Below are 27,747 nucleotides of genomic sequence, written 5' to 3'. Positions count from 1 at the left end.
CTCTGAAACAACAACAACTATTCTAGTCACAAAGACATATCATGACCTCATGGGCTTTGTAACACCAAAGCAATGGAAGGAGTACTTTTACGGACTACGACAGAGTCTGAGGACTACGACAAAGTCTGAGGAATAAAGTCTGGCGGTAATGCAACACTTGGATGCCAACCGCCATAAAACAACAACAACAACAACAACAACAACGGTCGAAAAGTCTGAGGAATAAAGTCTGGCGGTAATGCAACATTTGGATGCCGACCGCCATAACAACAACAACAACAACAACAACAACAACAACAACAACAACAACAACTATTCTAGTCACAAAGACATATCATGACCTCATGGGCTCTGTAACACCAAAGCAATGGAAGGAGTACTTTTACGGACTACGACAGAATCTGAGGACTACGACAAAGTCTGAGGAATAAAGTCCTGTCCTCGCCCAGTCTCGTAGACGCACGTCTACTAAGCAGCGACATCAGTGGAAATATTAAAGCCTATAGAATGAAGCCTAAAGAATAAAGCTGTACGGTGGAAGCACTGAACGTCAAAGAAGGAGAGGAAGATGAAGAAGAGTCTCCCTGGAATAAAGCCGGTCGGTCTCTGAAACAACAACAACTATTCTAGTCACAAAGACATATCATGACCTCATGGGCTTTGTAACACCAAAGCAATGGAAGGAGTTCTTTTACGGACTACGACAGAATCTGAGGACTACGACAAAGTCTGAGGAATAAAGTCTGGCGGTAATGCAACATTATAAAACGACAAAGACGTCCCATGACCTCATGGGCTTTGTACTTCCAAAGCACCGACCGTCAAAGAGGGCGAGGAAGGTGAAGAAGAGTCTCCCTGGAATAAAGCCGGTTGGTCTCTGACACAACAACTATGGGAGTCGGAGTGATGGGGGTCTGCTTGTGGGGAGTCAGAGTGATCAGAGTGACGAGATGGGGGTGGGGGTGGTCTCCTGTCCTCGCCCAGTCTCGTAGACGCACGGCTACCAAGCAGCGACATCAGTGGACATATTAAAGCCTATAGAATGAAGCCTAAAGAATAAAGCTGTACGGTGGAAGCACCGAACGTCAAAGAAGGAGAGGAAGATGAAGAAGAGTCTCCCTGGAATAAAGCCGGTTGGTCTCTGAAACAACAACAACAACTATTCTAGTCACAAAGACATATCATGACCTCATGGGCTTTGTAACACCAAAGCAATGGAAGAAGTACTTTTACGGACTACGACAAAGTCTGAGGAATAAAGTCTGGCGGTAATGCAACACTTGGATGCCAACCGCCATAAAAAACAACAACAACAACAACAACAACAACACAACAACTATTCTAGTCACAAAAACACATCATGACCTCATGGGCTTTGTAACGCCAAAGCAATGGGAGGAGTACTTTTACGGACTACGACAGAGTCTGAGGACTACGAAACGTCTGAGGAATAAAGTCTGGCGGTAATGCAACACTCGGATGCCAACCGCCATAAAACAACAACAACAACAACAACAATTGGATGCCAACCGCCATAAAACAACAACAACAACAACAATAAAGTCTGGCGGTAATGCAACACTTGGATGCCAACCGCCATAAAACAACAACAACAACAACAACAACAACAACAACAACAACAACACTTGGATACCAACCGCTATAAAACAACAACAATAACAACCATAGAAGAAGAAGAGCACCAAATAAGAAAAGAAGAAGATGAAGAAGAGTCAGCTCAGGAATATAGTCTGGAGGGAAACGCCAAAGAAGAAGACTAACACTTAATAGAGAATAAAGTCTGGCGATACTGTAACACTTGGATACCAGCCGCCATAAAACACCAAAGAAGAAGAAAAAACGACTACCCCACTATTTGAGAAGGGGATGATGTCCAGCATCTGCTATTATAGAATTTAAAAATTAAAAAAAAAAAATCACTTGCTAAAATTCACCAAAATCCAGGAAATTCCCTGTGTTTGGTTCAAATGTTCTTGGGGGAGGACCCCAAGACTTTTCTGCCACCCCTTTAATAGCTTTCACCCCTGCCTGGCCACCCCAGTAAAGAATTTCTAGATCTGCCACTGGTTGTAACTAAATAAACAAATACGCTTTATCAAGAGCTATGCTTTCATTCTCCATCCATCCATCTTCTTCCTCTTATCCAGGGCCGGGTTGCGGGGGCAGCAGTCTAAACAGGGACTCCCAGACTTCCCACTCCCCAGACACTACTTCCAACTCCTCTGGGGGATCCCGAGGCGTTCCTAGGCCAGCCGAGAGACATAGTCCCTCCAGCGTGTCCTGGGGCTTCCACAGGGCCTCTTGCCGGTGGGACATGCCCGAAACACCTCCCCAGGGAGGCGTCAAGGAGGCATCCGGAACGGGAGTGTCTACAGAGCCGCGGCGCGCGGCCGAAACTGCATGGGTTTTTTGTGCCGCGGCTTCTGAAACTGCTGGGCTATTTGACCGCGCCGGGTTAAGGTTAGGGTCAGGGCTAGGGTTAGGGTTGGCTATATGGCCGTGCCGCGGCTCCTGAAACTGCTGGGTTATTTGACCGCGCCGCGGCTCTGCAGCCACGGCCATCCGGAACAGATCCCCGAGCCACCTCAGCTGGAGGAGCAGCGACTCTACTCCAAGCTCCTCCCCCTATCTCTAAGAGAGCGTCCAGCCACGTCCGACTCGTCCCCACGAGAGCAGCACGTTTCCGCGCGTCTAAGCGCATTGATCTATCATAATATAGTTCCCTCAGTGTACGGGACAAAATGAAGACGGAGAAAGACTGTTCGAGCTGACTCAAAAGAAGACGGAAATCTACGGGAGACGAGAGATGCAATCCGTCGCGCTAATAAATAAACGCACGTGTGTGTTGTATCAGTCCGCACGTGTTCTCAAATCGCCGAAAAATCGTCCATTGCGCCTTTAATGTCCAAAAAAGAGATGAATTGTATTGTAGTATTATTTTGTCATCATGTAAATACATTTTGGTCGACAGGTGTGCTGTCTGAGCTAATGGAGATCGAAATACATATAAATAATAATAATATAAACAATGATAAAGACGCAGAGTGGTATCCGGACACGTGGGGGCGTGTCGTGACAGAGCTGCGCAGTTACGCAAGAGGCACGCGCCCCGCCCCCTGCACGCACGCACCCGGCACGAAAGCTGTGGAGTGCAGCACTCTCCGGTGTTCTTCCCCAGCGTAGAGAAGCGCAGAGCAGCGCGGATTTAAGCCATGTTTTCCTGCAGAGCGGCGTGGCAGCGGTGCGGGCCCGTGGCGCGGAGGGCCGCCTACAGCCTCCCCAGACACGGTGAGTGCGCGCGCGGCTGTATGTGGCCACGTCCCGCTGCGTGTGTCCAGAGTAGAGTAGGCAGAGTACATTGTGTTCTCGGGAACACAGACACACGGACAGCAGGGCCCGGGGAGAGGAGCCTGCTGCCCGGGGCAGACATGGGACCGACTGGAACTCGTCCACGTTTCACTCTTGTTTGACTTGTGCTAAGCGGGTGGGACGTTGCAAGGGTTCGGGGCAGAGTTGGACAGTTGGCACAGGGTCCACGTGCGCACATGTTGCAACGGACAGTCCGGTCCGGTCCACGGGGTCCACTCCGCACAGAAGCCGAGCTGTCCCCGGGTATGACCTTCACAAGGCTGTGAGCAGTCGGTCACTCAAACATGGTTGCTCTGTATGTCACGTGGTGGGCGCGTGTGCTAATGTAAAGAGCACGTATACATGCGCTGTGCGTCCTTCCTCTGTCCTTCCTCTGTCCTGTCCCTGAGCCCGGCCTGGCATGGACGGCCTTTCCTCTAAAGTCACTCCAGTAAACTGTCAGCTGCTCAGTCCACTCAGGTAACTCTTTAAACTGTCCTTAAGCTGTGTCCACTTGTGTCCAGATGTCTGTCCTTCAGCTCTCACACACATGAACCTGCATGAGACCACAAGTGCAGCAGACTAGGGCTTTTCTTTTGAGCCTGGTAGGCCAGTAGATATGCAAATATCTGAACCCTTTACGCTGTGTCTCGTTTAAGATTGGGTTTATTTGTGCTGATGTCAGAAGAGGCCTGAGGCTCCGTGCAGCTCTGCATGGCCCAGCACCAAATCTGACATGTTGCAACCTGGAGAAGCCCAAATGAAGACGATCTGTATTAGAGGATAATGAATAATACATATAAACAGAAACAATCAGACGTTTTACTGCCAAAATGCAATCAATTCCAATAATGTCCAGTCCAATTTGAGCTCTGATGCGTTTGAACTGAAGTGGTGTTGACGCTGTGTTTCCCGTCCCTCTGACCCTGCAGGTGTCCAGCACAGGCCCATGTCCTCTCTGCCCGGTGGAGGCTCGGGGGAGAACATCGTATATACTCTGCTGTGTGGAGGGGCCTTTGTGGCATCCGTGGCGTATGTAAGTCCAGTTCTGCTCGTTCACCTTCACGACTGACCCCTGACTGACCTGCCTCAGTACAGGTTAGGCATGCTCGGACTTTCAAATCAATAGTGAAGTACTGTACTTTTCGGACTTTAAGCCACTACTTTTTTCCCACACTTTGAACCCTGCGGTCATTACTACAGTGCGTCTCATTTATAGATTTTTACTGGCTTATGGCCACCGGGGGCACTCTAGCAGGAAGTGCAGACGTTTGACACGCTGTAGAAGAAGACGTCTGGTCACAGTCCAAGGAACACATTGTGTTTTCTATATTCTAAGCTATAATATCTAAGTATATTCAGAGAAATGAGTCTAATGAGAAAGTTACTCTAGACGCACAGAATACAAAGACATACGTTGAGTGCGGACATGCAATATACGGCGATCTGCAGAACCTGCTCCTCCTCACAACCTGCTCCTCCTCACAAACGCAGCTGGAGTTGTTTCACTTCATCCTTCACTTAAAGCTAGTTTCAACACACAAAAGCTCCTTTGAGTCAGCGCACAGGCACAGCGGACGGCTCTTTCAGTAATGAAGTCCAGCATGTCCAGCATGTCAGGCAGCTTGTGCGTAAATAATGAGGGCATATACATCTGAAGAATTGACCTAACCAGATTGAAATGTCTTCATTTTGTTGACAGATTTGATCAAAATAAGTTAAATATGTTATATTTACTATTTTAATCAAGTAGATCTGACTGTGAGTCTAAGGGCTGTTCTTCATGTCTGGGAGAAAAATGCCTTTGGAGAAATCTGAAATCTGTGAAGTGGATTCACAAAATAATAAAACAACTTAAGGGAAAATATGATTCTTTATTTGTAATATCAGCCTTTAAACATTCTCCTGAATACCTTAGTTTAGCATCTCACGTTTTAGAACATATAAAGTAAATATTTCTAACAAAGAAAATTACATTGGGATCATTGCCTATTTCAAACACTGCGAAGCACAGGTTATGATACAGATTTCATTTAACATGTTTTCAGTATACTTCCTGATCTCAGCACGCAGTTGTACTGATGGTGATTAGACAGAATGAGTCTGGAGATGATTTATGAAGTTAAAACGGCCGATTCTCAGAACCACGTCACAGATGGAGAAAAGGCCAGAAGATTCAGCACGTAACACTCAGTAAGAGTGTTTTTGAGGCTCGGAGGGAGAGTACTTTCTAACCAGGATTCATCAAACTGTGAATGAAGCTAAATGTGCTCCAGCTGAGTTTGTGACGAGGAACAAAGTGAGAACGGTTAAAACATTTTAAAATCTGTTTTCATTGTCACCCTTTGATGCAACTGCAAAATAAATTCAATTGAATTAGAAGAGGGGGAAAAAATCAGACAATGTCGTCACATGTGGAAATGTATGTCAAACTAACCAAACAATTCTAAAAGCTGAGTTTTGCCTTAAGAGAAACAAAGTCCATGCTAAGTGTGAGTCTGACCTTCTGTGCAGGCCTACAGCACTGTTTCCTCAGACAGTGCCCGCTTCAATGACCGCATCTCCGAGCTGGCCACCCGACCCAAGACCGAGTGGGAGCCGCGACCCTGGCCCCCCACAAGTGAGTATCACCTCTACATGAGGAGGAGATGTCCCGTGTTCTTCTGTATACAGCAGACCTATTCAGCCCAATGCTGTTTTAGATCACTATTGGGTTTAAAATGTCCATGTCATTATCCATGAGTGTCAGAGATTATAGAGCTGATGAAAGCATAATCTGTTTGCTTAGGTGTATTGATACAGAACATTTAAGATTATTCTTAATTTAAACTCAGAACATATTTATTGTACTAGTCTTTTATTCGGGTGCTGCCTTTATTATAAACCATGACTACAAATGGTATCTGTTAACGATTATTAAGATAACCACTTCAGTATTCAACCAACCAGTCATTCAGTCTGATTAATCCTTGCAGGTGTTTTAGTTCATATTTCAGTTTGAATGTGCATGGGGAACTACGTAAAAAAAAAAAAAAAGAATTGTATTTGCCAGTGACGGGCTCCTGTTGTGCGGCAGGACGTGCCGCTCTGATCCCTCTGGCACACTCGTCAGCACTGCTGCTTTTACACGCACTGGGACTAAAGTAAAACGCATTATTTGGGTGACGATTCTTGGATATTTTTGTCACTTGAAATGAGTCAGCTCCTGAGGATGACGGAGCTGGGGATTGTGGGACAGTGGTAGATAATCCTTGACTTATTCCAGCGCAGCACTTTTAGACTGGCTGGATTTAGACGCTCCACGTCACGGGGCAGTGCCATCCTGAGTGCGCCCGAAGGCAGTGGAGGGGGTGTGGGGAGAGTGGTGGTCAATAAATATCATGGTTTTTATTAAAGGTGTACCCAAATATGACAAACGCTGATAAAGTAGTCTTAATCAAATGGCATATTCACTGAAAAGAATCACGGGTAAACCATGTATTAGCAGTCAATTATGCAATCAGTGTTGGATTATTCCTCTTAAACTACACCCTCTCAGGCAAATGAATGGACCAGTTGCTCACACACAACCTAAATAAAGATTTGAATCGTCATTTTGTAAATCTCCATTTGTAAATCCCAGGGCACAACAATAATCCACTATCTCTGAAACCTCTGATTAAGCTTGTTTATTGTGGCCGGCGCGTTAGTTTCTATGTGACTTATCGTTTAGTTTCGTTCCACCGAGGTGGAGAATACAATTTTGACATTCTATAATATAAAGCTCGTAACAATAACCCCCAAAACAAAATTCCACAAAAAGATTTGCTGCCGATTTCTTGTAATCGGCTCCCAAAGACAGACCTTTTTTTGTTAGCGCCGCGGACTAACTGTATGCAGTGATGTGGCAGTGACGCTATTTCGACCAATGAGCGTTGATTAAACCCTGAAAACCTTGCGCGCAGCTTGCTGTGATGCGGTTTGTATGTAAACAAACATGGCTGCTGACCGGCGAGGTTCCGCGTCTTCACAGCGACATGAACGAGAATATCCGTGCTGTTTGCACATCCTCGACACTTATAATGAGCAGACTAAGGTCCTAACTAAATCAACTTGGAATACTTTTCGGCGGATTGTGAAGGAATGGCTTGAATTCGGCGGAAAAGAAGCAAATGCCGTCGAAAAAGTTAGAGTATGAATACTAGGCCATTGGCTTAGATCTGTAGGAGCCCCAGAAAGCAAGTTTCGTTCCACCGAGCTGGAGAATATAAACTTTTTATATTTTCATAAAAGTAATATAATAAAGTATTCACACACACAAAAAAAAAACACAAACCAACTCGCTGCAGTTAATGAGAATGGACGTTTTACCCTCTGGAGTCATATTTAGTACATAATAAGTCAAGAACCAATTAAGAAATCTTGTATTAGGCATATAGTTAAGTATCCAGACTATATGTACAAATAATATCAAGGTTGTAAGGCAAGTGGTTTGATAATGGGAATAAATGGAAAATGCAAAAAATCACTATTTACACATCAGCATTTACACACATCAAGGAAGTGAATATTTCAACCTCAGGGCTGTTAAAACTAGGCCCCTCTATCAATCTGCAGTACTTACAATTTGAATCCCTAAAGTATCATCAAAATTGTAGAAAAAGAATATGCCTATAACGACAAACAACATGATAACATGATACACTTTTCTGTCAAAGGTTGTGCCCGAGCAGCAGTCAACAGTTAAACAATCAGCGGTCGGGGGCCACAGGGTTTGAATGACAGGATGATCTTTTAGAGCTTTATGAACAATGATACCAGCCAACATCTGTATCTGTTGATGTTGTCAATCTCTTGGTCTCTGATGCTCCAGGAATCCTCTCAATAACATCAGATGTAGAAAGGGTTTCAACATGTGTCAACATATGTCACTCATATTCCGCTGTTGGAAGGTGATCTGTGGATAGTCTACAGAGAGACAGCATTTCAACTGATCTGTTCTGAAAGCAGACAAAGAATAATTAGATTTTTTTTCAAAATATTTCTGGGAATCAAAATCTAAAAAAAAATGCATGATGCTGGTCCTTTCTAATTCTAATGAGAATAACATTTTATTATTAGGAAAGTTGTTGGTATAAACAAAATAATGCACATTTGAATTTATATTGACATTTCTACCACTTGGTGTCATTCTCAATAACTTCTACCTGGGTTTAAGCAGGGTATACAATAAGATGGTATACAATAAAAGGTTTTGTGAAAACCTTCTTACCTATAAGATGTTGCATTAGATCCTCATGCTTTTTCAGTTTTCTTGATTTCACCACTTTCTATCAGCCGTTTCATAATGACATCTTTGCAGAAAATGTTGTATGATGTGGTGTACGGATGGTTTCGGGTGCTGAAAGAGACATTTAAAATGGTTTTAGAAAAAGGGAAAATTGAATTTACTTTAGGCTGCCATGAAATGAATGGAGTTGGAAAAAATCATACTTTCCAATGTGGTGTAACTCTAATAATTCTTGTTATATTAAGTATAACAGAGATAATCTGTGGCAAATCATAATGACAATAACATAAATGTTCATCTTTACCTCATTTTCCCAACTGTCTTTGATAAGAGTGTAGCTTTTATAGCAGTTGTAGTGGTAATGCACTTCTATAGTGATGCAGTCTCTTTCTCTAATGTGGAGTAATATTGACTCATCCCGTTTCACTTTGGCAGCTTTTCTGGGGTTTCCTGCAAAAAATGACAATTGTAGTGAGTGCTGATCTATTTATTTCACCAGAAAGTTCATTTTGACGAGGTATATTTCATGAAATGTTCTTGAATGAGATTTTACATACCACATGATTCAGGGTCAGCCTGGACAAGTTTGTCTTTCTGTCCTTTTCGTCCCTCTGTGATATCGCTGTCTGTCTTATTTCATATGACACAAACTGCAGGAAGAATTGTTGTTTGTCCTTGGGGCTTTTCTACTCCACTACTCGCAGATCTCAAGTCTTTTGGGCAAAATACATTCTGAATATTCATCACTACTGGAATCTACAATGATGACACAAAGAATAAAATCATTGATGAATAATTTATCATTTTATACACTACTAGTACACAAATGAAGGTGATTATTTCTACTCACCATTGGTAGATTTAGTGCGGGTTTCTGATGGTTTATATGTCTCTCTCTGGCATAAATAGTTGCTGCTTCTCGGTGTATCTCTTGTAACACGAGGGTGGTACTGCGGTACTGCAGTACTGCGGTACTGATCCCCTGTCTCGTGTTCACAGTCCAACATGCTTTCCACTTTTCGACGGCATTTGCTTCTTGTAGAAATATCCACATTAGCCAAGGGGAAATAACGCTGATTGGAGCGGACAGTATGGGCCGTTGATTCCGGTTAGAGAATCAGGGGAAACTGGATTGATTGAGAATGTCCTTTTAATTTGTAATATGTGTGTGTGGTCTGGGAACAGAAAGACGGTAAACATGAATTAGTCACATTACTAAACTTCTACATTGCACAGTATATGCGGTATAGAACTCGGGTTACATTAGTAACCTACATATGCGCCGATGACGGAGCTATTTTTAGAACAAGCTAGTTGATGGCGAAAACAGCGATAAGTGAAGGATCGCGGCAGTTTAGCTGAATACAGTGCATTAACTGTCAAAGATAAGGATAAACATCAACCATATATTAACACAACCAAATACTCACTTTTATAGTAATTACGCACACAATATGTGGTGCTGCTGAATAGTTAGCTTGAATAGTAACAGTAAAAGAGGGCCGTCCAGAAACACGGAACTAAACTTTGGTTCCCCCTTAGTCTTTCTGACACAGCCGCCCCCAATTGTCAGTCAGGATAATTGTCCATCACCAGAAAGACTATCAGGAGCGCTGTCGTCTTCTTCCACCAGCGAAGGAAGAGGAATCAGCCTGACGACCGGACGGGTGTAGGTCTTCTCTCTCACCTTCACGGCCGCTGTACGTACCCGACCATCTGGTGCAGGGAATGTCTCTGTCACTGTGCCCATGGGCCAGGATGCTCTCGGGAAGCGAGGATCTACGATGAGGACCACCTGTCCAACGCAGAGCTCCTTCCCGTCAGTCTTCCACTTTCGTCGATCTTGTAGACCAGGAAGGTACTGGCGGATGAAGGATGACCAGAAGTTGTCGGCGAGCACCTGGCTGTGTCTCCATCGGCGTCTTCCCAGCAGGTCTTCACTGTCGTAGAGAGCTTGTGGAAGTGACGAATCTTTGCGTCCCATAAGCAGCATGTTGGGTGTTACCGGGTCAGGATCTGCGACATCGGCTGAGACATATCCAAGTGGCTTGGAGTTCAGGATGCCTTCCACCTCGATGAGTAGGGTGCGCAGGACCGGCTCAGGAACAACTTGCTCCTTTAGAATGACTCTAAGGGAAGCCTTTATCGACTTGACCTCCCTCTCCCACGTCCCTCCAAAGTGGGGAGCAGCTGGGGGATTGAACCGGAACTTGATTCTATGTTCTGAAAGATGTTTTTGGAGTTGAGGGTTCATGGCTTGAAAGGCCTCTTGAAGTTCCTGACAGCCACCAGTGAAGTTTGTGCCATTGTCACAGAGTATCTCAAATGGCTTCCCACGACGGGCAACAAAGCGGCGGAGGCAAAGCAGGAAAGTGTCAGAGTCCAAGCCTTCAAGTAGATCTAAGTGAAGGCACCTTGTTGTCAAACATTTGAATAGAATGCACCATCTTTTTTCTTGGCGGCGACCAGTCTTCACAAGGAATGGACCGAAGCAGTCAACTCCCACAGAGTAGAATGGTGGTTTGTAGAGCCGCAGTCTTGCCGGTGGGAGATCTGCCATTCTTGGAGTTTGGGGTTTGGCACGCCAAAATTGGCATTCACGGCAGCCGTACTGGTGTTTGCGGATAGCCTCACGTCCTCTTAGAATCCAGTACTGGCGTCGCAACTCCGCAAGGACACACGTTCAGCACCCGGGTGGTGGAGTCGTTCGTCGCAGTCTTTGATAAGCAACTTGGTGATAGGGTGTCTTGAGTCTAAAACAATTGGATGGATGGTTTCAGTTTCGAGGTCAGCCGCCCGTCGAAGTCTGCCACCAACTCGGATTAGACCGGTTGCTTGCTCGTACTCTGGAGCGAGGGAACTGAGCCTGCTATCTGTAGGAATTGGACGAAGGGTCTTGAGTGCTTTAACTTCTGCCGGGAAGGACTCAACTTGGGCTTGAACTAGCAGGGCTCTTTCAGCTGCAATGAAGTCTGAAGCTTCGATATTGACTTCAGGCGTAGCCGCCCCGTGACGGGACTGCTGAGTGGCTCGAACTAATTCTGTCCAGGTGTGGAACTTACTGGAGTCAGGAAGCTGGGGGCTAGGTGGCACTGTAACAACTCCGATGAAGGCACTTTTCTTTAGCTCGCGTTGATCAGGTTCAGCAGCAGCGGTAGGCATAGTTGGCCACCGGTCTTGAGTTTCAGTGAGGAATGTAGGACCAAATCTCCACTGGCGATGGCACAGCAGCTCTTTCAAGGTGAGGCCCCTGGTTATGTGATCTGCAGGGTTACGAGGCGAGTCAACATACCTCCAGCTTGTAAAGTCGGTCAACGTCTGGATTTCCGCTACCCGTGTTCCAACAAATACCTTGTAGCGGCAGGACTCTGATTGTAGCCAGTGGAGTACAGTGGTGGAATCGGACCAGCAGATGACTTGGTGGATTGGAATGGTGAGCTCGGTCTCAATAAGCTTGACAAGTTGTGCACCAGTTAGTGCTGCGCTGAGTTCAAGGCGAGGAATGGAGAGGCACTTCTTCGGGGCTACTCTGGAACGGGCTAGGATGAAGGCAATATGGACATTACCTTGGTCATCAGTGGTTCGCAGGTAAGCGACTGAACCGTATGCCCTCTCCGAAGCATCGCAGAACACATGGAGCTCCCTGGTCACTGTGGAAGTATCAGCATTTGGAGGCATGTAGGCTCTGGGGAACTGCACTTGAAGGAGATTGGGGAGCTCTTTGACCCAGGCAAGCCACTGCTGTTTAAGCTGTTGGTGTTCGATTGGGTCATCCCAGCTGAGGTCTTGCTTCCAAAGGTCCTGGATTAGAACCTTTGCTCTAGTTGTGAATGGTATTATGAAGCTGTAGCTGCTGGTTGAGGCTGATAGGGGCCCGAGGAGTTGCTGTTAGTACTGAGCATTGACGTGACCAGTTGGCTAGTTCAACATCAGTCTGTAGCTGCTGGAGTCTGCGGCTTTGGTCGAGGCGTTTGCTCAGGGCCTCTTTAGCTTGAAGGGCTTCCTCTTGTGCTCGTTGAGCAGCTTTAGCTTGGGTCTGTAGTTGATGAAGTTCCCGCTCTGCCCGTACATCCTCTTCCATCTGTCTCCGGAGGTTAACAAGTTCAAGTTGTTTAGCATTCTCTTCCAGTATTGCAGCTTGTATGGGAGAGAGACCATCTTGTGGGTAATGACCAATAGAGTAAGTTGTGTGTCTCCCTGAGCGTGAGCTGAAGCCAGATACAGAGCTGTGGGCTCTCCTCGAGGTGCTTCTGTGTTTGCTGCTGTAGCTGGATGAAGCGTTTGGAGGATGTGAGCTGTGTACGCCATAGTTGACTTCATAGTCCATCAGATGTGAGGGTAGACGGGCTTCTCTCTGGGGCCTGGTAAGTTCCTCTTCCATGGGTGCTGCGTGGTCCATACTGCTAAAGCGTAGCTCAAATCCAGGCTCGAAGGACCAGAATTTAATGTGGAAATATCCACATTAGCCAAGGGGAAATAACGCTGATTGGAGCGGACAGTATGGGCCGTTGATTCCGGTTAGAGAATCAGGGGAAACTGGATTGATTGAGAATGTCCTTTAATTTGTAATGTGTGTGTGTGTGGTGTGTGTGGTCTGGGAACAAAAAGACAGTAAACATGAATTAGTCACATTACTAAACTTTTACATTGCACAGAATATGCGGTATAGAACTCGGGTTACATTAGTAACCTACATATGCGCCGATGACGGAGCTATTTTTAGAACAAGCTAGTTAACGGCGAAAACAGCGATAAGTGAAGGATCGCGGCAGTTTAGCTGAATACAGTGCATTAACTGTCAAAGATAAGGATAAACATCAACCATATACAATTGATAAACATTAACACAACCAAATGCTCACTTTTATAGTAATTACGCACACAATATGTGGTGCTGCTGAATAGTCAGCTTGAATAGTAACAGTAAAAGAGGGCCGTCTAGAAACACGGAACTAAACTTTGGTTCCCCCTTAGTCTTTCTGACACTTTTTTTCCGCCGAATTCAAGCCATTCCTTCGCAATCCGCCGAAAAGTATTCCAAGTTGATTTAGTTAGGACCTTAGTCTGCTCATTATAAGTGTCGAGGATGTGCAAACAGCACGGATATTCTCGTTCATGTCGCTGTGAAGACGCAGAACCTCGCCGGTCAGCAGCCATGTTTGTTTACATACAAACCGCATCACAGCAAGCTGCGCGCAAGGTTTTCAGGGTTTAATCAACGCTCATTGGTCGAAATAGCGTCACTGCCACATCACTGCATACAGTTAGTCCGCGGCGCTAACAAAAAAAGGTCTGTCTTTGGGAGCCGATTACAAGAAATCGGCAGCAAATCTTTTTGTGGAATTTTGTTTTGGGGGTTATTGTTACGAGCTTTATATTATAGAATGTCAAAATTGTATTCTCCACCTCGGTGGAACGACACTTGCTTTCTGGGGCTCCTACAGATCTCAGCCAATGGCCTATTATGGCCATTATCCCTGCCCTGCCCTGCCCTGGTGGAGTTTGGTGGTGCATGCTGGGGCAGTGCTGTTCTCAGTAGGGCTGGGAATCACTGGGTACCTCAGGATACGATACACGGCTCACGATACGATAATATCGTGATATGGCGATACTGCGATTATCGATATATTGTCTATAATAACTCGCAATATATTATATGTTTAAAGAAATACTTTTTTTTTTTTTTATAGATTTATCTCAATTTATTTTTTGTTGAAACAATGATAAATAAACAACTTGTATCCTATTTGTTAAAAAGGCTCCATGAAAGACTGTCATGCTGGCCCTTTAAGGGGCGGAGCCTAGACCAATGATGACCAATTGTGAATAGAGCCATTTATCGCAGCTTTTTACAACGTTAAAAGATCGATACTTGACGAACGTATCGATAATCGATTGCGGGAGTAAATATCGCGATATATCGATATTTTGGCGCACCCCTAGTTCACTGCTTTAGGGGCTTGAAGCTAAAAGTGAAGCTGTATTTGAACAGGCCTCCATTATATAGCATTATATGCATGCACACCCAGGGCCCGCCCCACACACCTTCACCCGCCCCACACACCTTCACCCGCCCCACACACCTTCACCCGCCCCACACACCATCACCCGCCCCACACACCTTCACCCGCCCCACACACCTTCACCCGCCCCACACACCTTCACCCGGCCCACACACCTTCACCCGCCCCACACACCTTCACCCGCCCCACACACCTTCACCCGCCCCACACACCTTCACCCGCCCCACACACCTTCACCCGCCCCAGACACCTTCACCCGCCCCACACACCATCACCCGCCCCACACACACCTTCACCCGCCCCACACACACCTTCACCCGCCCCACACACACCTTCACCCGCCCCACACACCTTCACCCACCCCACACACCTTCACCCGCTCTAAAATAGATGTGTAAAATGTTCAAGTCAACACTGCACTGATTCCTTGGACGACCTGAGAACAGCTTTTTAGTCTGAGTAGAACTTCTTTCTCTGTTCCTGATCTCTTTCTCTCTCTCTTTTTGTGTGCAGGTGGAGATGAAGAAGGTGAGTCACATGACCACAGCTGCTCTGACTTGCATGAACCCCACTGTGTAACACTCAGCCTGTCACTTTGGAGCTTTGTGCCTTTTCTCCTTTCGCTACACTCAGATATGTGCATCACTCTGAATTGAGTCCTACATAATATCTATCTGGATAACAAAAAAATTAATCTGATTGGTCAAACTGTCACAACAGGAACAAACTGTTAAATCAACTGTCAGAGAAAAGCTTCTTTCCTGTCTTCAAATACACAAAGTATTGCATGTTTTAAAAAACAATATAGTCTGTAAATCTGCAAAAAAAAATGCCAAAGTCCATCTGTCTGCATTGTCATGTTGGTTCAGGTTTGTCCTTTTGACATCTGCCCAAAACTACAATGCTGCTCTGTGATTGGCCCACCACACAGACCTGACGAGTTCTGACCAGATGATTCTTAAGAGTTTGTGAAACAAACATCACCAGAGTTCATCTGGCTGTCCATTTATTCCATCCTATGCTTCATCACAGATGAAGCTGAAAAATGCGGTGGTGGCGAGGTCGTGTTACCACAGCTGCCCAGAGGTGGACTGACAAAAGCTAGGATGCCAGCCTGAACCTTCCACCCCTCCCACTACCACCAAATGCAAAATGAATATGGATGAAATTGTTAGTGACTAATGCATTACTGTTAGCTCACACTACAGTACCCTCAGCCCTACTCGGCATGACTCTGCACACACTTTAACACTAAGGGCTGAGACCTGGCATCTGTGAGCATTTATTGTCTCTACTTCCTGTTTCCAAATGATCCAACTTACATGTCAACAACAGAGATTAAGAGCTTTTAATATTGTAAATACAGTTACAATATTATGCTATCTTACCAACCTACCTTCAGTGGAAGTAGAGCCTACTCTGCAAATTAGTGCCGAGTAGGGGGCAGACTACTGATGGAGAAAGGGCACTCTGCTTCTGCCTGCCCCCTTCATATTTGTGTCATCCCTCTGAATGGCTCATAACACGCCAGTCTCTAACCCTGTGTCTCTACTCTTTCCAGTGTAATGCTAACGCTGCTAACTCTAAGGTCCCGTGTGGACTAGAGCTGGATCCTTCTCCTCCTCTGCTCTGTGCTCGGCCTAACCTGCTGGTCCCTGTATGCTATTGTAACGCTTGTTGTTATAGGCCGCTGTAATCTGGATGTAGTTGACATTTTAATATATTTTCTTTATTCCCTCTAATCTTCAAAAGTATTCCCAAAAGTAATTGTGAAAGGATGGTAACCTCTTGTATTCACCTTATTCCGCCCCGCACACTTTTCCCACATGATTGGCCCTGCCATTGTAATCTCACTTTGGTCCTGAGGGGACTCCGTTTGAATGGAGAACAAGAGAAAAGTCTTGTCACTAAAACATGCTTTTAAAATAGATTGTCACGTGAACATTGGACATTTTACACAAATCAAACAAGTCAACACTGCACTGATTCCCTGGGCGACCTGGAAACGTCTTTTTAGTCTGAGTAGAACTTATTTCCTCTGGTCGCAGCCCTGTGTTCACTAATACACCTGGAGGGAGGATTACATCGTTATTATGACGGGTTTATGGAATAAGGTGATTACTGTTGGCAGTGTTATCTTGCACCTTGAGCTTCCTTCCATTCGTTTGCTTGTTGATATTGTGCAGTTTAATAAATGATTGTGCTAAATCTGTCATGTTTAAGATGCAAAGTTATTTTTAATGATGTAACACTCTCCATATTAGGGCACCACCCCATAACAAACGGTCTCGATACCACACAGATAATACTTTTTTAAGAACATAGACTGTACTTCATACATCAGACGTTGGTTCTGTCGTCCTGACAACGGGAGTTGGCCTTGTTAATGAGGGCCGTTATAAAATTAGAATAATAGCCCCCCTCTTGTAAAAATGACCGATCAGATGCAGCGTTGGGTGGGTTTAAGAGTTGCCTCATTGGGTTAGATTTGTTCATCTTTCTGTGTTTCTATTGTTGGGTTATATGGATAATGGAGAAAAAGATTCAGTTGTCTTCTGGACTCAGTTTTATTTTGATTATATGGATAAACCTCAATATTTGGCTTCTCGTCGTGATTGGAGTGAAAGACTTGTGGAAGTGCCACGCCCCGTGGAGTTTAGAGATCGCTACAATGATGTCAGCTCAGCAGCTTTTATTTATTTAGCGCTTCATCCTCTATTGAACAAATGCTATCGTTTATTTAGTGCTTATGTGTTCTGATATTATGTTCTGGTACAAGGCTCGTTTTGATTTGTCAGCACTCAGCAGTGTGAAGACGTGACCGTTTACCCTAAAGCAGCTTTGAGCTCTGGGAAAGGGAAAAACTTCACCGCGACTTTACTGTACTTCATGGGTTCAAAGTGATTTCAGACACTCTTTGCTACTGCCATCTTGAGGACAAAGAGCACAATGCCGTCTGCGTGGGTTACACCAACAAGAAGTCTGAAAACAAAGGATTCATTCTCTTCCGTCACGTCCCTAAAGACCCGGTTTGTCCAGAAATGTCTTGACTGGTCAGGAGGGACCAGTGGACTTGCAGAGACCACTCCAGGCTGAGGCTGAGCTGTTTGTTTCAAGTCATTTGCAGCTGGCCAATGCTAGTGGCTATGCTAATAAACACTACTGGAGACAGTTTCAAGGAGCCTCATTTCCAACTCTCCGGGTGTTATATTTTAGGATCAGACATGCTCTTGAAAGCTTTGAGGGCGTGTCCGGCACAGGGGCGTGTCCGGTGCAGAGGGCTTGTGGACGAGGAAGAGCAGATGGAAATATCCACAAGTTTTTCTGCTTTTATCTGTAGATGAGGATCAAAGCCCAGAACTCCTCAAGTATACACCCTTTCAATTTCACTTTAATGTGCAGTTTTTTTATGAGAATCAGATGTCTTCAAAATGGCGGTGATAACAAATAAGTCACATGACTGAAGCCCCATGGCTAACCCCTTCAGGCTCTGTCTCATTTCTCCTCGCGTTTGGGCTCCATCTTGCTCACGTTGGCTCGTCTGCATGGTCGATTGTCTGTCACTTCCTTGATTTGGTCTGAAATCCAAACATTCACTTTCACGCTGTATAGAAGACCCGCCTTCTCTTCTCGTACCAGAAGACCAGCTGTTTGGTCTGAACCATTGCCCGTAAGGGCATTCACACCTGGACTTTGGTCCAACCTAAACAAAATCCGAAAGTCTGGACCCTTACTTTATGTTCCCATGTGGCCTTTAATTTGTTCTGATAAAGCTCTAGAACAGTGGTCACCAACCCATCGGTCGTGATCTTCCAGTCGATCTCTGAAGCAGTGGGGAAGCCCTTTTCGTTGGTCTTGCATAAATTACTGTGGATGAATACACTGATCAACCACACGGAGGTGGACACTAGAGCCACTGAACCGCAAGGTGCAGTCAGCGCGAATACTCGAACAGGAAGGTCTCAAGCCTCTCCCCTGAGTGTTACTATGGTTATTCCCAATAACAAATATAATAGTGAGGTGATGAGCTTCTATAAGCCTTTTTAATTTAGGCTACTAACACATTTTCCAATCCCAGTTTTATATTGCAAGTTTATACATTTTAGTAAATTATTATTATTAGGCATTTAAAGGCCTATACTGTGTTTCTACATTATCATTCATGACATCTTCATTTTGGTTACACTTAAATGGAACAAAGGATCATGGTCGATGTAGTTCTCTCTGCTCAAAAACAATGCATTTGCACAGGATATAACTATTGTCTTCGAACTGTCCAAATAACCATTGAGACTTTTGATATTGTGGCAGTTGTTGCGTCCCTTCATCATTTTTGGCCTGGTGCCGCGCTGTGTGACGGCGGAGGTTGAGGTGGTCCATAGCTTGTTGGTGGGATGGTAAGAACCTACAATTCCTCTATTCCTGTCATGACCCCGCTTCCCGTAGGCCTACCCATTGTCGTCATCTCGCTTGTGTGTGCGCGTCCTCTTTAAGTTTGCATGTTTGAAACTCCTTTTCTCAAAAACAAATCCCGCAGTATTTGCTTTTCAGTTTCAACCTTAAAATGGCTTGCAAGATTGTTCAGTTTTTATTATGGCTGAAAACCAAACTCTTGACGATTGGTACGACACACCCTCGGCTGGGGAGGAAACGTGTTTGAAAAGGCAAACCGACAGCATCGCTAATATCAACACGATGATAGAGAAGGGTTCATCGTGAGGACAAGTTGAGATCTACATCCAATCATGAACATGAATTGGTAGACGCTACGATCGATTCTCATGTAACTTAGCTACTCCAAGAAGATTTAAGTGACTCCAGTGTTTTAGAACGATAACAATCTATGATCGTGGCCGTAGTGATTAACCATTTAAAAACTTAATTTTGAAAGGACCAAGAGTCCTCAAAGTTTCTTAAAACTGACACCCATGAATAGCCGTTAGCATTAGCCCAGGTTCTGAATTCTCCAGAGTTTGGGCTAGCACCAACCCATCAACTTCATTTAGGTCAAAGCCTTGTTACAAGTCACTGATGAAATAGGCATACTTAAGGATTGACTTTTTCATTGTGTGTTATGGAATGCTTTATTTGTAACTATCAAGTGTTTGCGCGACGGCAGAGAGAATTCCCTGTTTCTGAGAAGTCCGCTTGGACACCTTTTTTAGAATGTTAGAATACTTCGGCTCTTCAAATGATTAATCCTGTTATGTTTTTGTGGCACACACATTTTACCATGGTTAAAAGCTCAGCAGCCATGCAATAATGTTTTCCATGTCTAAAACATACCATCATTGTTATTGTTATTTTCTGCATGTTAGTGCACATTTACAGTCTCCATCATAGCGCTTGATTCAAATGCATGGATTATAATCACCTTCAAACCCAAAGTGATCATAGTGCCGCTTGTATTATTTACCGAGCCCCCCTGATGGTGTGGGTAAAAAAGGAATCAAATTCGTGGCCTCAAATTACTATAACAAAATGGCTATTTCGTAATTTCGTCATTGTTCCCACGAATGACCGCCGTTAAGCAGACCGGCGTATCAGATAAGCATTTATTCGCCTGGAGCAACTATGCAAATCAACAATTTAAAAAAAGATATTACAATATACCTTTTGTACAAATTGTGATTTGTAGGAATAAATGTGACCAGCCGTATGAAAACCAGGAACATTTTGAGTTATTCACAGATTCAGAAAGTTTAGATTCAAAGCTATACAATGATGTCTCAGTCATGTACATCTGATAATATTTGAATATGTTGTGGTCATTTGAATGTATACAACTCTGAAAAACTTTTACTGAGATATCGGGGCTCAAAGATTCCTGACCTGGGTTCACAAGGTAGGACAATGTGCTCATTTGCATCTCATTAAGATAAGCCCTCCCCTCCTCACACTGTCACACTGACTTTTTTTGGGTTAACGGTAACAATCTACACAAACAGAGTTAAGTGAAATTTTATTTTCACGTTAACAAATCACATCTCTACCATCCAGAAGTTGGAGTTGAATTTTTTTTTTTAAATGTCAGCTTTAGCTAAAATGAGCAGATTGCCAATGTCAGATGCACCGTCTTTGGGCCAGTGACTGTTTACATTCTCATCTATTTCATTGTTTGTTTTGCCACAACTTAAAACCCACTCTTTGCCGTCCGTGCATTGTTCATTTAATATCAGAGGCCTTGTTTATCAGTGATTTCCTATTAGTCTGCGCTCAACAGTTCCAGCCTGAAGCAGCGTTTTAGCTACGCTCCGCCCGACCCCCAAGTCGGCGTTAAAGAAATCCTTTGGAGTAAAAGTACCTCAGTTCCGTTGCAAATGGTCTCTGCGAGTCCAATAATGCAGGGGTCCAGTGCAGATCTCTGCCAAATGTGACAATGAAATCACAAAAACTAACAGCAAACCACCATAAAACACACCCCGCACGACCCACACAACCCACGGGTCAAGAAATACAGAACAACACGGAAAAATAAGCCGCAGAGAGGCCGATAACAACAACAAGCTAGCCAAGTTAGCCGCGAGCTAGCGCAGGAACAAATGGTAACCCCCCACAAGTCCGAAGGTTCGCTAGTCCGAAGGTTTTAAAGGTTCGCTAGTCCGAAGGTTCACTAGTCCGAATGTTCCTCATTGGGCTAAATGTCTGTAAAATGCGCACAAAGCGCGAAGACACGCACTGGGGCTCGTCACGTTTTAATGCACCAGCTGCTCACAGGTGGCCCCGGAAGTTGTACGGTGTATATAAAAATAACAAGAGAACATCTCGAATCCTCCGCTTTATGCCCTCATTTGATCATAAGAAATATGCGCGATCAGAATCCTCCACTCTATGCCTTCATTTGATCATAAGTATAGAAATACGCGTGATCCGATCACCGTAGGATTTGTAGTCAAAAAGGAAATTCAGCTTGCCAAGACGGGAGTGTCTATAGAGCCACAGCGCGCGGCCGAAACTGCTATGTTATTTCGTGCCGCGGCTCCTGAAACTGCGGGGCTATTTGACCGCGCCGCGGCTATTGGAAAACAGTTTAATCCCGGAGTTAATTCATTCATTAATGATACGATAAGGAGCTGAGGCTATGCACAGAAACATGTCGGTTATGGAAAATACGTGAGTTTAATCATAAAAAGTGCATCAACACTAGAAAAGTCTTAAAAGCCAGTGTGAAGGGCATAGGGAGGCGAGTAGAGCCTGCTGCGCAGACACACACCTTCGGACTAGGGAACTTTTGGACCGGGGAAATTTCTGACCCGTGAACCTTCGGACTAGTGAACCTTCACACCAGTGAACCTTCGGACTCGTGAACCTTCACACCAGTGAACCTTCGGACTCGTGAACCTTCACACCAGTGAACCTTCGGACTCGTGAACCTTCACACCAGTGAACCTTCGGACTCGTGAACCTTCACACCAGTGAACCTTCGGACTCGTGAACCTTCACACCAGTGAACCTTCGGACTCGTGGGCAGCCACCGAACAAACAACACAGATAGAAGGGATTGTATCTTGTGACTACTTGCGCCATGAGGACCGGGGGCACTTTCTTTTTGTCTGAAGCATTTGGTGGATGTAATAGTGGTAGAATCATAAGCTCTGGAGAAAGTCTAGAGAAATTAATGAAACGAGGGGAACACGTAGCTGCTGCGTAGCTGCTGAGCTGAATAAGTAGCCATGTGCTTCGCAGCTGATTGGTCGAAAAATAACAACACTGCGCTGCTGAAAACACCCCCAAAACTAACCATCTTTAACAGCTTAATGTATCTTTTAAGACAACCAATACTGTTATCTGAAACACGGAGTGGCTTCTACCTGACTTCAACTTGCACATTCTGCAAAAAAATGAAAATCACTCATTTAAAAAATATATAATTTTTATTTTTTTAAGTTCTGTTGCTCTTGTTCCGTCTGCAGGGTTTACGGCGGCGGGTCACAAATTTACCAAATCGTGGGTACAATTTGGCTAATTTGCAGTTATATATTTTTCTTACCACCATCGGTGCTCGGTACTTATTGAACTCAAGTAATGGCAATGCAATGGTGTCTGTAAAAGCCTAGAGGATTCTTGTAGAAGATTGAGTTGTATCATCTGGACATGTTTTGACTTTCATCCAAGAGTCAATCTCAACCTGTGGATCTAGTCTGAGAACTCTATTAATCCTACTCCCCATGGTTTTAAAATGCTTCTGTATATTGAGCCTTAAACCTACATTTCTGTTCAAAGAGGAATTCACTTTTTTTAAATTAAAAATTGCCTCCCAGACCTGCAGATTGAAAAAGGCTCTGGGATGACAAAATGTCTTGTTTTTCCATAAAACGGTGTCCAGATTCCTACAATTGAATCTTTTTTTTCTACAATGAATCACTCCTAAATGAATGAGGGATCACACCGGTGCCTTATAAGACTATTGTGTCAAAAGAAAAGATGCCATAGCTAACCTTTGCTCTGGCTCTTGTGTTGCAGGGGAAGAAGAGTCTGCTGCTGAAGAGGAGGCTGCTGAAGAGGGTGAGGAAGTGGCCACAGCGGAGGCCCCTGCAGCGGAAGCTGTAGAGGAGGAGGCGGCCCCTGCAGCGGAAGCTGTAGAGGAGGAAGAGGCCCCTGCAGCGGAAGCTGTAGAGGAGGAGGCGGCCCCGGTAGCGGAAGCTGTAGAGGAGGAGGCGGCCCCTGCAGCGGAAGCTGTAGAGGAGGAGGCGGCCCCTGCAGCGGATGCTGTAGAGGAGGAGGCCCCTGCAGAAAAGTCTGTGGCAGGAGCCGTGGAGGAGGTGGCAGCTGAGGTGGTGGCAGAGGCGGCTGAGGTGATCGCAGAAGTGGCACAGGAAGTAGAGACCGTGGCACAGGATGTGGAGACTGCGGCACAGGAAGTAGAGACTGTAGCAGAAGAAGTGGCTAAAGTAGCCGCGGCCGTGGAGGAGGCGGCAGAGTCTGTGGCAGTCACTGAGAAGCCTGAAGCTAACGGTACGAGCACATCTGAGGAAGAGGCCTGAGCTCGCACACACACATTCATCCATTCTCTCAAGCCCAATGGCCACTAGGCCATTGGAATTCTGTCTACAGGTAGACACTAAAGGGGAAATGGTCATTTGGAAAATATATTTATGGATTTATGTCTTGCTGCTACTCACAGGCATGTGAAGCTGCCAGAGGAGTACAATGAAAAATCACATTTTAATAGGTATACATTTTCTTACGCTACAGTAACATGCTATAAACATTTTTTTTAAACTTTTCAAATAAATTAAATCTATTCACTTGTAACATGAAATGAAAAAATACCACAAAGAGCCCTTTGGAAAAGATTAGCATGATGGTGCTAAAATCCATATACTCTGCTGGCAGCAACATGCTTCTGTACATACTCACATCTTTCAGCTCAGTCTTTTCTGTCTTGTATTTCCTGTAACTTTAATTATGGGGCACAAATTTCACTGTGATATTTTAGGATGTATTTGCTGTGCACTGCAGCGTGTGTGATGCCTGAAGAGTCTGCTAGCACTGTATAAAGCAAACTAATTGAATTTATTTTTGCAGGCAAAGTGCAATACATTTGCAGCTCTCATGATATAAAAAACACTTTTAATGTAATGTCTGATCATTCAAACCCCCAGGGCTACATAGCTAGAACACTGCATGTGACAATGAAGTTTGCTAAGCCTTTGAATTGTTGCCTGAGACTGTATGGACTGAATTTGTTCTAGTGTGTTGTCATGACAAATTGAAGGTAAATATATATATATATATATATATATATATATATATATATATATATATATATATATATATATATATATATATATATATATATATATATATATATATATATATATATATATATATATATATATATATATATATATATATATATATATAATTATACCTGTAATAATGAGCATTGTAAACAATTTGTGTTATAATCCGTAATGCTAAAGTCCTAAGCGTGATCATCTTCCCATTTAGCTTGAAACAAACATGAAGTACAAGTAATGTAAACAAGTTTCCGTCAAATAAAGCTTTTGATTTACTAAATTTGTCTGAATTTGGATTTGCGGACATTTATTGCCAATAAACGGATGCTATGCTAAAATAGATTGCACTAAAGATTATTTAGCAAAGAATAAAGACATTTGAGTTTGAATGGTTAACAATACCCCTAAATATTCCATATTAAACCACAAAATACTGTAAGCACATGGCCGCTTTGAGCATGAACACCACAATCTCAGTACTTTCCAGGCAACACTTCTAACCCTGAAGGTGACGTCTTCTGCTGCCACATCAGTTAATGATCTTTGGATGGCTGGATTTTCTGTTGCAGTGGTTCTGGCAGCAGCCTCAATTCTGGAAGGACCCCAAATGCATGAAATACAAGAGGCCCCAACACTTCTCCCTGAGGATCAACCCAAGGGAAATGAAGAGGCACCAGCTGCAGTAGAACCTGTGGTGGAGGAGGCACCAGCTGCAGTGGGACCTGTGGTGAAGGAGGCACCAGCTGCAGTAGAACCCGTCTCTGTAGTGGAGGAGGCACCAGCTGTAGTAGAACCTGCTCCTGTGGTGGAGGAGGCAGCAGCTGTAGTAGAACCTTCTCCTGTGGTGGAGAAGGCAGCAGCTGAAGTAGAACCTGCTCCTGTGGTGGAGGAGGCGGCAGCTGAAGTAGAACCTGCTCCTGTGGTGGAGGAGGCAGCAGCTGTAGTAGAACCTTCTCCTGTGGTGGAGGAGGCCCCAGCTGTAGTAGAACCAACTCCTGTGGTGGAGGAGGCACCAGCTGCAGTAGAACCCGTCTCTGTAGTGGAGGAGGCACCAGCTGCAATAGAACCTGTCTCTGTAGTGGAGGAGGCACCAGCTGCAATAGAACCTGTCTCTGTAGTGGAGGAGGCACCAGCTGCAGTAGAACCCGTCTCTGTAGTGGAGGAGGCACCAGCTGCAATAGAACCTGTCTCTGTGGTGGAGGAGGTACCAGCTGTAGTAGAACCTGTGGTGGAGGAGGCCCCAGCTGTAGTAGAACCTGCTCCAGTTGTAGATGCAAGTAGAGAGTACTTTGTTGTTGTTCTGGAAGGAGCTCCCAAATCTGAGCACAGACCTAAGGTGCTTGGTGTGGGTCCTATGACCGGACGAATAATCCCAGCTCCAGATGATGACGATGACTCTTCCTCCCAGGTAAAGCACTCTGCAACTTCACACCGTTTGACAAATCTACATGGCTGTAGGGTATACCTGTATCAAACTTATATGTCCTTATGTTAAATTATATATCATGTTACACATTGTAGAACATTGATCATGAATAAAACACTTGAACTGCACCGATTTTAAGCCCAAATATCTTGGGGTGAAACAGAACCAGTATTTGAATCAAAGCATATTCTGTATGTATGGTACAGTCATGGTGGTCACACTCAAGTACACTTATTTTTCATTTTTGCTGCTCAGGGCAAGCGACGCCTCCTTAGGATGCAAATGCAGTAGTTCTACTCAAGGTACTGAGTCTTTACTAAATTTTCTGAACCCGATGTCCAAATGACTAAAAATGCGCTGCATTCAGTGGGTTAGTAGAGGGGACCACATGACCGCCTCAGAGAAACCAGGGTCTTTTGAGACGAGTGAATCGCTCATCGATCATGATCAAAACCTCTCCAAAGAGTCATTCATACATGTAAATATTGTCAACTGTGACAACATGCTCCACAACCAGTTGCTAAATATGTATATATGCTTGTTGAAGACTATTGCTTCAAGGGCTGGGTATTGCCTAGTACCTCACGTACACCCCCTACACAGGGACCATGATACGATACAAAACCTGATACAGCCAACTTGATACGATACACGTCCTGCTTCATGATATCCCTTAAAACCGGTGTTAAAAGTTTACTAAAATTATGTTTTTATTAAGTTGAATAACAAAATGCATTAGAATGTCATGTTCACACTGTCCTCAGAATCAGAATACAACTGTCCCATGATGAAGTCACATGTTCAGCAGTCTGTTGGTTCAGAAGTGTAGAACTCCGCAATTTCTAATGACTGTATGTCGTTTAACCGTATCACGATACACATCTCTGTATCGATACACGTATTGTCAAGAAGTCCATCACGATACATCATATCATCAATATATTGAGCTCAGCCCTAAATGCTTCTATACATTATTACAATATCCTGTCAGGCGGCCCTGGGCTCATTGAGAAAATCAACCCCAACTGACCCGGATCTGGAGATGGGTCTCCATGCGGGCGCCTCTGCACTGGGCCCCCCCCTTTGGAAAGCTTGCCCAGAGCATTGACCGATCAAATGTAGAGGACGTTAACTTTCAAGCTAACACACGGCTTTTGTTCGCAAACTACAGATTGCGGGATTCAAAGCTCTGATCAATATTAAACGATATTTGATATTTCTAAATCTTCTAACCTTCTGGCTTTTGTAACCAAAACAATTAAATGTTGAAATGTATTAAGACAGACATACAACATTTTGGTTTACTTTTTTGTGATTGGAAACATACTTTTGCTTGATTAGCTGATGAAAACATCAAGTTCTGCTGATTTATCCTTGTGTTCTTTCTATTGCAGTAACCATCTCCTGAATGACTGACTCTGCTGCCGTGCCTTCCCATCAAACCCTGGCATGGACCCCCCCCCCCCCCCCCCCCCCCCCCCCCCGCCGCCGCAATCCTCTGATCGTTTATTACTCTGTTTTCTACTGTTACACATTGGACACTTTTTAATCCTCTTTACACTTACTCCATGTTCTGTCGCACACTAGGTGTTCTGACTTCAGTAGAATTTTAAGAATAAGCTGTTTTTAAGCTGCTCTACACACTCCTCAGGATTCTGGACAATATCTCTGGAAACATGACTTTCCCTACCTCAGCCTCCTCCAGACACCATCTAAACCCTACTGTCAATAGAATGACACAATACAGTATTTTACCAAATGTAATCTACTCTTTTTTTAGGTTAAATAAGGGATCATTTTCTAATGATTTGAATGGGATTTATATATAAGGGAAAAGGACTGTTTTGAATGGCTTAAGCAAGTACAACAATGTGAATGTGCAGAACAGAAGCGACTCTGTATTTCGTTTGTTTTATG

At 44.4% G+C, this 27,747-nt stretch overlaps 1 protein-coding gene across 12 annotated transcripts; it reads left to right on the top strand.

The window, feature by feature from the left end:
• The first annotated feature begins 3,128 nt into the window (after positions 1 to 3,128).
• mgarpa (mitochondria localized glutamic acid rich protein a) lies at positions 3,129 to 27,747 on the top strand. Of its 12 annotated transcripts, none has more exons than XM_072435824.1 (10): positions 3,129 to 3,309; positions 4,302 to 4,405; positions 5,884 to 5,989; positions 15,175 to 15,189; positions 23,125 to 23,616; positions 24,974 to 25,160; positions 25,401 to 25,443; positions 25,489 to 25,812; positions 26,086 to 26,132; positions 27,225 to 27,747. In XM_072435824.1, the coding sequence occupies exons 1-9, from the start codon at positions 3,234 to 3,236 to the stop codon at positions 26,119 to 26,121; spliced, it is 1,383 nt and encodes a 460-aa protein (XP_072291925.1). In that variant the 5' UTR covers positions 3,129 to 3,233; the 3' UTR covers positions 26,122 to 26,132; positions 27,225 to 27,747. The 12 variants fall into 12 exon arrangements, with proteins under 12 accessions (XP_072291925.1, XP_072291902.1, XP_072291941.1 ...); XM_072435801.1 differs by having other exon boundaries at positions 24,974 to 25,443; positions 25,489 to 25,560; positions 25,606 to 25,812; XM_072435840.1 differs by lacking the exon at positions 25,401 to 25,443 and having other exon boundaries at positions 24,974 to 25,114; positions 25,613 to 25,812.

Source organism: Eucyclogobius newberryi, unplaced genomic scaffold (genome assembly GCF_026437365.1).
Source record: "Eucyclogobius newberryi isolate DKJ021-1_F unplaced genomic scaffold, fEucNew1.0.hap1 SCAF_11, whole genome shotgun sequence".
Lineage (NCBI taxonomy): Eukaryota > Metazoa > Chordata > Actinopteri > Gobiiformes > Gobiidae > Eucyclogobius > Eucyclogobius newberryi.
Note: the sequence above shows the minus strand (reverse complement) of the source record. Positions and strands in the feature narration are given on the sequence as shown.